Source organism: Desmodus rotundus, chromosome 2, assembly GCF_022682495.2.
Source record: "Desmodus rotundus isolate HL8 chromosome 2, HLdesRot8A.1, whole genome shotgun sequence".
In the NCBI taxonomy this organism is placed as follows: Eukaryota; Metazoa; Chordata; class Mammalia; order Chiroptera; family Phyllostomidae; genus Desmodus; species Desmodus rotundus.
In genome coordinates this window covers 98,599,566-98,612,341 of record NC_071388.1, presented here as the reverse complement: position 1 = coordinate 98,612,341, position 12,776 = coordinate 98,599,566, and the positions used below count along the sequence as shown (strand labels likewise).

The 12,776-nt window shown below is 37.1% G+C and overlaps 1 protein-coding gene across 4 annotated transcripts in view; it reads right to left on the bottom strand.

The window, feature by feature from the left end:
* STXBP5L (syntaxin binding protein 5L) overlaps positions 1-12,776 on the bottom strand; it is a 352,782-nt gene that overhangs the window by 6,913 nt on the left and 333,093 nt on the right. For all 4 annotated transcript variants that reach the window (XM_045185997.3, XM_045185998.3, XM_045185999.3 and 1 more), the window contains 3 exons: positions 9,372-9,732; positions 7,382-7,547; positions 3,391-3,502 (listed from right to left, as the gene is read on the bottom strand). In XM_045185997.3, the coding sequence (XP_045041932.2) occupies positions 3,391-3,502; positions 7,382-7,547; positions 9,372-9,732 (639 nt within the window). The remainder of the gene's footprint in view (positions 1-3,390; positions 3,503-7,381; positions 7,548-9,371; positions 9,733-12,776) is intronic.

Here is a 12,776-nt window from a genome sequence, read left to right as displayed (position 1 = left end):
TTGGGAAACTGTAACAGCATAATCAATAAAAAATATTAAAAACAAAAAAACAAAAGAGATTGTGAGAGATATTGTTGCCATAAGCCTTTTTTGTGTGTCTGGATTCCATACAATATGGCATAATTACATTTTTTGGTTATTTCATTTTTTAATTACAGTTGACATACAATATTATATTAGTTTCAAGGGTAAAACATAGTGATTTGATATTTATATATACCTTATGGAGTGATCATCCTGATAAATCTAGTATCCATCTGACACCACACATAGTTATTAAAATGCTATTTGACTATATTCCCTATGCTGTACGTTACATCCCTGTGGCTATTTTGATAACTAGTTTGATGACTGCCCATTTGTATGTCTTAATCTCTTCACTTTTTTCACCCAGCTTCCCATCTGGCCATTACCAACTTGTTCTTTGTATCTTTGAATTTGTTTGTTCATTAAAAAAAAATTTTAAAAATTTAAAAAAAATAAAAAAATTTTAATTTACTTTTGTTTTTAGTCAGCCACTGCTTGTTTGAGGTTTTTGGATCTGTGATAGATTTTGGGAAAGCCTGCAGTGTGAGCTGAGGCAGGCCACTTGTATGGGGCGCTACTGGGAGAGACTCAGGCCAGGCAGGTGAGTTGGGTGGGGCAGGGTCTCAGGAAATCACAGGGCAGAGGGAACAGTATTAATCTGGTTGGTTAATGGAGGGCACAGATTTGGTGGGTGGGAGGGGAGCTCCCCAAAGAACAAGGTACTGAGTGCTTTTGTTCTTGGAGAGAGTTGCTCCAACCCCTGCTCCTTCAGCCCCCTCACCCTGAGGTTAGTCAAATTTATTTCATCCCCTAGGCCCCTGGTGCTTTTTGAGCTGTTGCCCCTGTGCTGGAGCATAGAGCTTATGAGTTTTTGAGTGAGTGAGTCTGTGTACAAACACCTTAAGAGGTTCTCCTCAGTCTCCAGTAGCCCCCTGTCTTTCTCAGATGCAATCCCCACTGCTCTTCACAGCCAGATGTTCTGGGGGCTCTTCGTCCTGCTCCTGGAGGCCTGAGCTGGGGAGGCCAGTCGGGGGCTAAGACCTCTGGCTGGTCAGGGGACCTGCATGACTGACAATTCCCTCCAGATTTTTCACCACACTGTGGGTGTGGGACCTGCCCATTCTGAGTCTCTGTCCCTCCTACCAGTCTCGATGTGGCTTCCTCTTTATATTCTTAGTTATAGGAATATAACTAAGTTATCTGATAACTAAGTTAACAGATAACTTAGTTATCTGTTCAGCCAGTCTTCAGGTGGCTCTCAATGATGGTTGTTTTATAATCTAGTTGTAATTTTGATGCGATCATGGGAGGGGGTAAGGAGAGGCTACCTACTCTGCCATCTTGACAGGAAGCCCCATAATTGCATCCTTGATGTTGCCGAATTGGGATGCTTGTAATATATGTGAACTCATATTTAACCCTCATTAGTGTCTGTTCCAATCTCAAGTCTGTTCTTTTGTCTAAATTTCAGCCCAAGTCTTCATTCCAATGTTCTCCGTTTATCCTGCCATTGGCCTCTGTAAGTCTGCTGTTGTTTTTGAATCTCACGGGGTGTGTATGTGTAAATATGAGAGAATGGGGTATATGCACGGTGGACATTAACACACAAATGTTTATACAAAACTTACTTTATAACAGACAAAATTTTACCTGTCACTTACAAAGCTTAGTCTCATTTAATTTTAATGAAATAAAATTTTTTAAATTGAAAAACAGCTTGGTAAAAATTTAGTAAGCATTCCCAAAGAGGTAACATTAAGAATGGAATCTAGATCTACTTTTTAAAAATAAGAGACTTGTTGGAATATAATTCACATACCATAAAATTCATCCTTTTAGTCAGTGGTTTTAGTGTAGTCACAGAGTTGTACAACTATCAACACTACCTAATTTTAGAATATTTTCATTGCCCCAAAAGAAACTCCATAGCCATTAGCAGTCACTCCCACTCCCTTCCTGCCCCAGTGCCTGGCAACTATGGATCCGCTTTCTGTTCCTATGGATTTGCCCATTCTGGACATTTTATATCAGTGGAATCAATTTACAATATATGACCTTTTTTTGTTTTCCTTTAACTTAACATGATGTTCATCAAGGTTCATCCATATTATCAAATTTCATGCCTTTTTTATGGCTGAAGAATATTGAGTGTATGGAAGTACCTAGATCTTTTGCATGGGTAAAAGTTTAAAAGAAAAGGTTTTTGGTTGGTAAGATCAAATGGTGATGAGATATTTTGGAAAACATTTCCTCCCCCACCCTTTTCAACATCCCTCCCTTTTGGAATCCATTAGCCTGTTCTCTCTATATATGGGTCCTTTTTGTTTTGTTTTTCAGATTTCACATATAAGTAAAATCATGTAAGTGATATTATGGAATTTGTATTTCTCTGACTTATTTCACTCTGCATAATTCCCTCTAGGTCCATCCATGTTGTTGCCAATGGCAAGACGTCATTCTTTTTGGGGGTTGAGTAATACTCCTATATGTATATATTTGAAACTAACATTGACAGGATGTGCTAACTAATAAGATGTGATATACATATCACATCTTCTTTATCTTATTTATCACAACTAATAAAACATCTTTATAATCTTTATTATCACAACTAATCAGATGTGAGATATATAGATTCACATCTTCTTTATCCAATCATCTCTCTAGGGACAGACACCTAGGTTGCTTCCATGTCTTGGTTACTGTAAATAATGCTGCAATGAATGTAAGGGTGCTTATATGTTTTGAAGTACTGGGTTGTTTTTTTTTTTTTTTTGATAAATACCCAGGAGTGGAATTGCTAGGTCATATGGCAGCTCTATTTAAAAAAAATTTTTAAAGGAATATCTGTACTGTTTTCCATAGTGGCTGTACAAATTTACAATCCCACTAACAATGTATGAGGAAAATATATTTTAAACTTCTTTCTAAAAATGTTCCCTAGTATCTTTCTACTGCTTTTCAATTACTGGTCATCAGAGTCTCAGTGGTAGATATTAAAAGTAATTCATTCTGTAGCACTGATAAACCTTGTGTTCTGAATAAAGAGTCTGTTTTTTAGGAGTGGTTAAAGGCAGACTGATTCAAAAATGTTTTTTTTCCAGACTTTAGTAACTGAATGTCTTTACCATGGCTGGCAGGCATGATCTACCTGCAGATGACACATTTATTAGCTTACTCATTATTTGTTTAAACTTTATGTTCTGTTTTTGTTATGCTACTTCCTTATACAAAGTGATCAATTTTATTCAAAAGCAAAATAGTCTAGAATTCCAAGTCACATATTACATTAAGTTACACGCACACACACACTCACAGGTCTTCTGTTTGGTGATACAAATTTATGATCAGGAGTTTACTCACAGAGCTCTTCTCTATCAAATGTCTGTCCACTTCCACCGAACAGTCCCTTTAGAAAACCTCTGTTTTGAGCTTCTGGTGTTTCTATGGGAGTAAACAAATCTCCCAGCATGTCCTATATCATATAAAATAAATAAATTAATATATCAAAAGAAAACACTGTGATTGTTAGAGCATATTGTGAAAAGACAGTTTTTTTTATTGTTGTTCAGGTACAGTTGCTTCCATTTTCACCCCACCATGCCCTCCTGCCCCACCCATCCCTGCCTCCCATCCTTGATCCTACCCCAGTTTGGCTTTGTCCATGTGTCCTTTATACATGTTCCTTGATGGCCCTTCCCCTAATTTCCCCCATTATCTCTCTCTCCCCTCTCATCTGATAACTGTCTGTTCTGTATTTCAATGTCTCTGGTTATATCTTGCTTGCTTTTTTGTTTTGTTGATCAGAAAACTAAAATGGAACTGCCTTTTGACCCAGCAATTTCACTGCTGGGACTATACCCTAAGAATCCTGAAACACTAATTCAAAGACCTAGCAGCACAATTTACAATAGCCAAGTGCTGGAAGCAACCCAAGTGCCCACCAGTAAATGAGTGGATAAAAAAATTGTGGTATATTTATACAGTGGAATACTATGGAACAGAAAGAAAGAAGGAACTCCCACCCTTCGAGACAGCATGGATGGATCTGGAGAGCATTATGCTAAGTGAAATAGGCAGGTGTGAAAGACAAACACCATATGATCTCACCTCTATGTAAAAAGACAGTTTGCTTTCCGTATTTTCCTGGTGATTTTTTTTCTTTCCCCCAGTTTACTACACTTAGTTTATTCCCTTTTTTGTCCTACTACATTTTTTCCATGACTCCCCAATCCTCATTAAACCTAGCATAAAAACACCCAGGTTTAAGCACTTCTTCAGGTTCTTATTTCCTTATGAAGATTACCATGTCATGTAAAACTTACATTCAATAAATTCATATGCTTTTCCTTTGTTAACCATTTTTTGTTATAGGATTCCCAGCCAAAAGCTTGGAAGGCTTGAGGAGGATGGTGTTTTTCCTTCCCTATGCAGGCTTGGAAGAGTTCCTTGTTGATTAGATTTTGTTTCATGTATACCTATAATTGAGCTGCTGGTTCTGGCATTGTAAACTACAAGAATATTCCCAAACACAAGCTAGTGGGAAATTGCTGGTGATTTTGCTTTGCTCCCAGTTCTATCTCTGGCATTTCTTTCTCCTTCTTTTCCATGCCTTCTTTAATAACTGACATCCTAAAATTTTCATTTTTCTGCGCTCTTCTTCCCTTTATACTCAGAAAGCATGGGAAGATAATATATTCACTCTAGGGTTAATTTTCACTTGATCAATGACTATCAATCTAGACTTCTGGTCTTTTTCAATTACTGTAGCCTCTGTGTTCCTAATCCCTCTCCTAAAGCAAGCATGGACTGCCCTATGAAATGGGAAGCACTTGGTGGTATGTGGAGAAGTGTTGGATTTATTTTTATATCAATTACAAAATTATTAAATGGCTCAAGATAATTTAAATGGGTCAAATAGGCAGCCACTACCTGGTGAGGTGCAATTGTTCTCAATATTTGGCATGCTTTAGAATAACTGAAAAAAAATCTTGTAGGTACACAGATGCTCAGGCTTTATTCCACACATACTAAATCATAATCTACAAAGACATGCTCTGGTTATCTATATTTTGAATTTGCTCACCAAGTCTTCCTAAGAACTATCAATATGGAGAAAGGAACTACAACCAGAAATCAGGACATCGGTGACCTAGTATCGGTTTGCTTATGAACTTGCAGTATGACTTCAACTTCATCACCTCCCCTCCTCTCTGCTCCCCAGACCGGTACTCTTCCTCCTTAATCCTTTCTCTTTGGAAAAGGCAGTGGCAGTATATCATCTAATTAGTTCCCCATGCCAGAAACCCAGACATAGTTATTAATTCCTCCCTTTCCCTCACTCCTACCCATAATAACCCTCCAATCCAACTGACTACACTTCTAACCTATTGAATTTGCTAACTTTTCTCCACCCTCACTGCTGGCTGCTGTATTTCAAGTCACTGTTATTTGGGGCATTAATTATTTTTAAGAAGCCTTCTAATTGTTCTCCCTACCTTGAGTCTTAATTCCTCAAAACTAATTGTCATACTGCAACCAGAATATTACTTTCAATAAACAAATTACCTAAATCTTTTAAAGATTTTATTTATTTATTTTTTAGACAGAGGGGAAGGAAGGAAGAAAGAGAGGGAGAGAAACATTGATGTGAAAGAGATACATGGATAGGTTGCCTCCTGCAGGCCCCCAACCACCACCCACAACCCAGGCACGTGCCCTGACCACGGGAATCAAACAGGCACCTTTTGCCCTGTGGGATGATGCCCAACCCACTGAACCAGCCTGGGCTGAATTTGCCAAATCTTTTAAATGACTTCCTGTTGCCCTTGGGATAAATGCCACATTCCTTAAAGAGCTTACAAGGTGCTCCAAACTCTATTCTTGACTAATTCTCCAGCACCATCCCTCTATTCTTTTCAATTCCCAATTCTGAACTTTGTTGGCAGTTTCCCAAACCTCTGGGCTTTCGCTTGGCAATACTTAGTCAAGAGTATCATGACGGCCCTCACTGGTGTGGCTCCGTGGGTTGGGCATCATCCTGCTAACCAAAAGGTTGCAGGTTTGACTCCCGTCAGGGGCACATGCTTGGGTTGCGGGATAGGTCCCATGATGGAGATGAGTGAAAGGCAACCATTGCTGTTTCCCTCTCTTCTCCCTCTCTTCCCCCCTCTCTAAAAATAAATACATAATCTTTTTTAAAAAGAATAAATCTACCATTTCCATCCCCAGCCATCCATTCCCATGAGTAACTCCTATTCCCCCTTCATAATTCTTTCTATCTAGCCCCTCCCTCTGTTCCTCAGCCCGGGTGCCCCCTCTTACACGTCTCCCCAGAACTGGCATGGCCATCTGTAGACAGCATCTCCACAGAGTATTGTAGTTGTCAGTTTACTCCTCTCCCTCCACACTTGCACACAGGGACTGCATGTTGTTTATTATTGCATTGCTAGAGCTTGGCCCAGTACCAGGCAAACAGTAAAAATTCAATAAGTATTTGTTGAATAATGATAATAATATTTATTATTATTTATTTTTAAAACCTACTATACTCCAGAGACTGTGCTCAGTGCTTTATATGAATTTTTTCCTTAATTCTCACAATAATGCTCTAAGGTACAGCACACAGGTAGGGTAAGTAAAATACTCCAAGTTATACAAGTGGGCAAAATACAACTTAAATAGTTCAGAGCTTATACTCTTAACCTCTGTGTTATAATGAATGGATATTAGTTTTATTATTTGTAAAGTGAGGGGATTGAACCACTAGAATTTCTAAGATATTTTCCAAAATTATGTGAGCACTTTTACTTGCCCAAGGTTACATAGGTTTTTATATTTATTCTGTTTCTAGGCTCTGCTTATCTGTTATGATGAAATTCAAATGCCCAAATGCCCAATTCTAACCCAAAGAATAAATATGTATTTATTTTATATGGCTCTTAACTATATTGTTTTATTCAAAAAAGAAAGTCCAAGAACTCCTTGAACTGTAAGCAAGTTTTTGTGTGTGCGCACATATTCTCTACCCGGGCGGAAGGGTTTATAATCTTACAGAGCATTCTCCACAGGCAAAAAATAAAACAAAACACAGTAAACAAAAATTAACCATTAATATGCATAATCTTCACATTTTCTTCTCTTTCTTGTTTTTTTCTACGTATCCCTAGAACTGCACTAGAACTTGTTCACAGAACTTGTTTCTAGGTTCACAGTGATGAACGTAATATTCACATACATTCTAGAAAAGCATATTTATTGCCTGGTCCAATAATATTGTAGCTTTCAGATATCTCTCATTCTCTTTCTTTTTATAACTATTCCAATGATTTTGTTCATAAATGGCCTGACCTACCTGTAGATTATCACACATCTCTTGGCTGTATGTTAACCGTTGAATTTCAGTAGGAGAGACGAGGTACAATGCCTGTCCTTCATTGGTGAAACAGAATGTCCGTGCTATCCGCATGTCTGTCAGTGGCAAATAATTAACATCCAACATTGGGCGGAGACTAGGTAGGCTGCATGGGAAAAAAGCAAATCATATTCAGATTCAAATTGTTGGAGGCTTTTCATTTCTCTGTATAAAATTTGCAAATCCTTAGAGAAAAACAGTTACATTGATATCACTATTTTATGGTTCTTTTTTAATACCTTCAAGTCTCAGAGTTTCATTTAATCTCTTGAAGTCTCACAGTTAATAAACTGACTTTGACATAAAATCGTATACACAAAAAACATGGGCACAGTTCTTCTATAGTAATCCATCTAGATATTCAGCAAATGTCCTTGAAGAATGGATTAAATGCAATGGTCAACAACTTCAGGATACTTTTTGCAGCTTTTCACAGGTTCCAATGATATGGTTATAGTCTGATTATGATAGAAACACTACTTCTAGAAAGTGCCTAATTGCATACTGGGTCTTTTAAGGCAAAATTCCTGAGTCTGAGGAGGTAATGCACTGGTGGAGACGTGGAGTAGGTCCAGTTCACTGTGCTTGGGAATGGAGTGGCCTTGTTTCCCATTTCTCTACCCCTCTATACACAGAAAATGAAAAATTACCAATGACTTAGGGCACGTGCACTGAAGGCGTGATTAATAAATAAGTACAGCCAGTGCTGAAAGGGAAGGAGAATAAGTTTTAAATAAGAGATGAGAATTTGCACATCCAAATGAGTATCACCAATCTCCAGTGTCTTACCGAATGGCTTTATGCTTATCCTAATGTTGTAGCCAATGATTTTGCTTAAATTCATCAGACTGTCCCTTTGGATACTGTCATTAGAGCCAGTTTAACAAACTACTGAAGAAAACCAGTCTTATTGCTTTTAAATCATACCTCTCAGGCCAAAAGGAGAAAAATAGACTTTTAATTATATCTCAAACTTTGAAATCATTCTACTAATTCCAGTATGTACAATGATTTTAAATTACTCCAGATCATAAAATTAGCACCTTGAAAAAATAGTACTAATTTCTTATTTCAAAGTAGCTTACAATTACAATTTAAACCCTAGAACCTTACCATATAAAATGGGACCTGAAATATGTGCTGTTGGAATAAGCTTTTCATGAGGCTCTAGCACTGTGCTGTCCAGTGCAGTAACCGCGAGCCACATGTGTCTAATGAGCAGTTGGTTCATGGTTGTCTGACTAGGAATGTTCTGTAAGTGTAAATTATATACTAGATTTTAAAGACTTAGAATGAAAAATGTTAAAAAGTGTATGTTATGGTATTTCAAGTAACTAAGCTCCTTAGGATATGAGTTCAAAACAAACCCAGTTAAATAGACACCCATGACAGATTCAGTCAAGTTAATGCATAATGGTGGAAAAAGGTTAACTTATTAACATATGTAAAATGGAGGATGCAAATCTATTTTCTATGTCCTAGGGAAGCTATAAGGATCAAATTAAATTCTGTATGTAAAATCCTTGTGTGAACTATGAAACCTAGTAAAAGTAACATTCATTTATTTTCCTTATAGTATATTGATCTTTATATTTCCAGTACCTAGCATGGCTTCTGGGAGATAACATATCCTCAATAAGTGTTTGCTGAATGAATGTGTGGAAGACTGGAAAAAATCATTCTTTTCTTAGATTCCTTAATGCCAATTAAAACATATATGTTATTCACAATGCAAAGCATTTTTAGCTAAAGGAAAAAATAAAAAGCCTAAACTTTTCTCAAATTGTAAAACAAAACATTAAAAAATGTAAGAAACAAGGATCTCACGTCACTTCTAGATAACATCTTGCACATTACACATGTGCTTTTCAGAATTGGACCTTGTTGGCACTGCTGTAATTAACAGATAACTTATAGAGAAGGCAAGTACCTCATTATCATGATATGCCCATTGGCACAAAAGCATGCCAAGCAGGCACTGTTACACATGACCACTACATCTGCTTGCAGGAGAAAAGATGTCTCGGTGATGTTATGAACATAAAGGCAAGTCTGAGAAGGCAGTGAGTAAACTTTGGCTTGTTTTTCTGAGCAGATTATTGTATACTGATGATCTCCTATTTCTTGTGACAGAGAGGGACAGTTCATGACCAGTTTCCTTCTCCAAGATTTCTCATTTTCATCTATGTTGTTTGGATCCCTCCAAACTTCGTATGACGGTTGCATTAGTCCACCAGTTCGATCCATACAGGAGAATGTTAGCACAGCTCCTTTCAATGAGAGGAATGTACCTATAAAAACAATTCCATATCATTGGCATGTGAAATTCTTTCTACAACAGCTGTTTTTATTATGGGCAATACATGTTTTCTATTATGATCATTTATATCTATATATCATAACATTGCAGTAATACACATGAATAAGTAGATTTGTGAGTTTATCAGTTATAATAATTTGGAATTATAGAATGTTAGTTCTAACAGGAGCCTAAGACATCAACTTGTCAAATGCTCTCATTATATTAATAAGAAAATGGAGACCCCCAACGATGATGAGACTTGGGTCAGGTTACATAGCAAGTTAGTGGCTGAGTCTGGACTAGAACTCAGGTTTCCAGATTCTTATTCCAGTGTTCCTTCTTTATACTATATAGTTTCCTTTAAAATCCTTTTTTGAAAAGCAAATTTTAGAAAATGTATAGTTCTTTTTATCCTCACCCAAGGACATGCTTACTGATTTTAGAAAGAGGGGAAAGGAGGGACAGAAATATCAGTGTGAGAGGGAAACATCAATTGGTTGCCTCTCTCACACGCCCTGACCACGGACAGAACCTACAACCCAGGCATGTGCCCTGAGTGGGAATTGAATCTGAGACCTTTCAGTTTATGGGATGATTTTCTAAACAACTGAGCTACACTGGCCAGGGAATAAAAGTATAATTTTTGTTTATTGAAATAACTTCAACTGAAAAAATAATCATGCCATCTGATTCCACTTATTTAATAGATTCCTTAGCTAGAAAATGCTTTTTTTCTTCTTCTGAAATTGAGCACTCAAAATAAATGTCATGAACTTTTACCAGCTAGAATTCAGGCTAGCAATTTTGATTATATGGAACAAAACAAACAAACTACCTTTGACTCTTGGGCAGGCTAATCCACCTTTATACTGAAAAGAGATTTACTCATTTGCATTCTCAAAGGTTGAATATCCTTGCCAGATTACTACCTATGGGTGATTTTTACCAGTCCCAGAAGACAGGATAGTATAAAGCTTAGGAGGTAACTTGGAATAGATTCACCTTTGAATACTTCCAGACTCTCCCTTAAGCAATGCCCTAGCAGCCTTTATTTTGCCTTTGTCCTTCGACATCATGCAGTGAGAGTAATAAGGCTAATCAGGCTAATAGGCTGCAAGAGTGTATATGTGACAGAGACATGGAAAGGAACGGGTGATATACAAAAATACATTCCATTTAGAAAGTACTTTATAACTTGAAGTACTTAAAATTTATCAACTCCAAAATAACATGTTTAGATGATTTCACATCTTACTTTAAAACCAGAATTGGTGGCCTGTGGATGTTTTGCAAGGTAACTGAAGAGGATAAGAGAAGAGAGGTTTAGGCACTTCAGTCTGAGGATCAAGGTAGAAAAAAGCCAGATCTCCCAACCTCCCATGAAGAAGAAATAATGCCAATAGCTATGATGAATGATTTAATTAGAATTAATCTAGAATTGACCCTTCTATAAAACCACATTTCCATAACTACCTACTAAAAGAAAACTTTTCTAAGTATATCTCAGCACCCTCAATTTAGAGATAGCCTAAAGTAGGTTAAAGAGACAAGAAACTTACATTGTTAAATCCATTTTACTTATACCTGACACTTACAAGCTGTCGGCATCCAAATGACAATTTCTTAATAAGCTACTCTTGCCAAAACAGCTGCTTTGTTTCCTAATTTGTGGTGAAAAAGGCTTTGTTTATATTCTGTTCATTAGGTTTTTACAGGGTGTTATGTTTTCCCAACAATGTATTATTGATCTGGATGACTCTGCCTTTATTCTTTCCTAACTTAAAAAAAAAGGAAAACTTAAGCAAGTCCAAATTACAATCTCTATTTTTTCAGAATTACACTTCATTACAAAGTAAGCTTAAATTTAAGGGCTTCTATAAAATCCTAACAATTCAGTCTACAGTAAGTAACTGACCACACAATTCATTAAGATTTCCCTCTTAAAGGAGGTCTCACAGGCTAGAAGTGCACCTGACTCTAGCTTTCCAAATAATCAACCTTCCCTACTACATACAAACTTCATTTAATCAACAAGTATTTACTGAGAAGTAACTGTATGTTCTAGCTCTGTTTTAGGCACAAGGGATATAACAGTGAATAAAAAAAGACCACCCCCACCTTAATAGAGCACACTTTCTATGATAGAGACATACAATATATATGATAAACATATATGTGTATGTATATGTATATATGAGCTATTAATTAGTAATAAGTACTAAAGAAAAAATAAAGCAGAAAAGCTATAGGAACTCTTGGGAAAGGATGTGATTAAATTTTAAATAGGGTACAAGGTGTTATTGACTAAATGTTTATCTCTCTCCCTCCCCAAATTGATATATCAAAGGCCTAACTGCCAGTGTGGATGCATTTGGAAATGGGGCTTCTAAGGAAATAATTAAGGTTAAATGAAGGCATAAGGGTAGGGACCTGGTATGACAGAATTAGTATCCTTAAAAGAAGAGACACAGGAGAGCTCTCTCTTCCTCTCTGTGGGGACCCAGGAGAAAGGCCATATGAACACGGTGAGAAGAAAGCCATCTGCAACTCTGGAACAGAGCTCTCCCCAGATGCCAACAGTGCTGGCACATTGATTTGGGACTGCTAGTCTCCACAAGTGTGGGAAAATACAATAAATTTCTGTTGTTTAAGCACCTAGTCTGTGGTATTGTGTTACGGGAGCCTAAGCGGACTAATATAGAAGAGAAGGCACCATACTGTGGGGATTAGGCAGCACAGGAAAGCAGCACAAAATGCTGATATTCTGGCTACTGTGATTACCCTTCATCTCTGACATAGAAGTCTCATGTTTTTTATCAGCAACAATGAAACTGGTAACCAAACTTTGTCTGTAAGTAAACTATAATCTAAAACATTTTACAGATCTTGACTTTCTAGAGCAGTGAAGGGTAGACTCATAGGAAATAACAGAGAGATAATATGGAGCTAGGTCACGTACGTTCTTGTGGGACACACTAAAGACTTAGACTTTTACTGAGTTTGAGATGGCAGGACTTTGAGAGTAGAGTGATA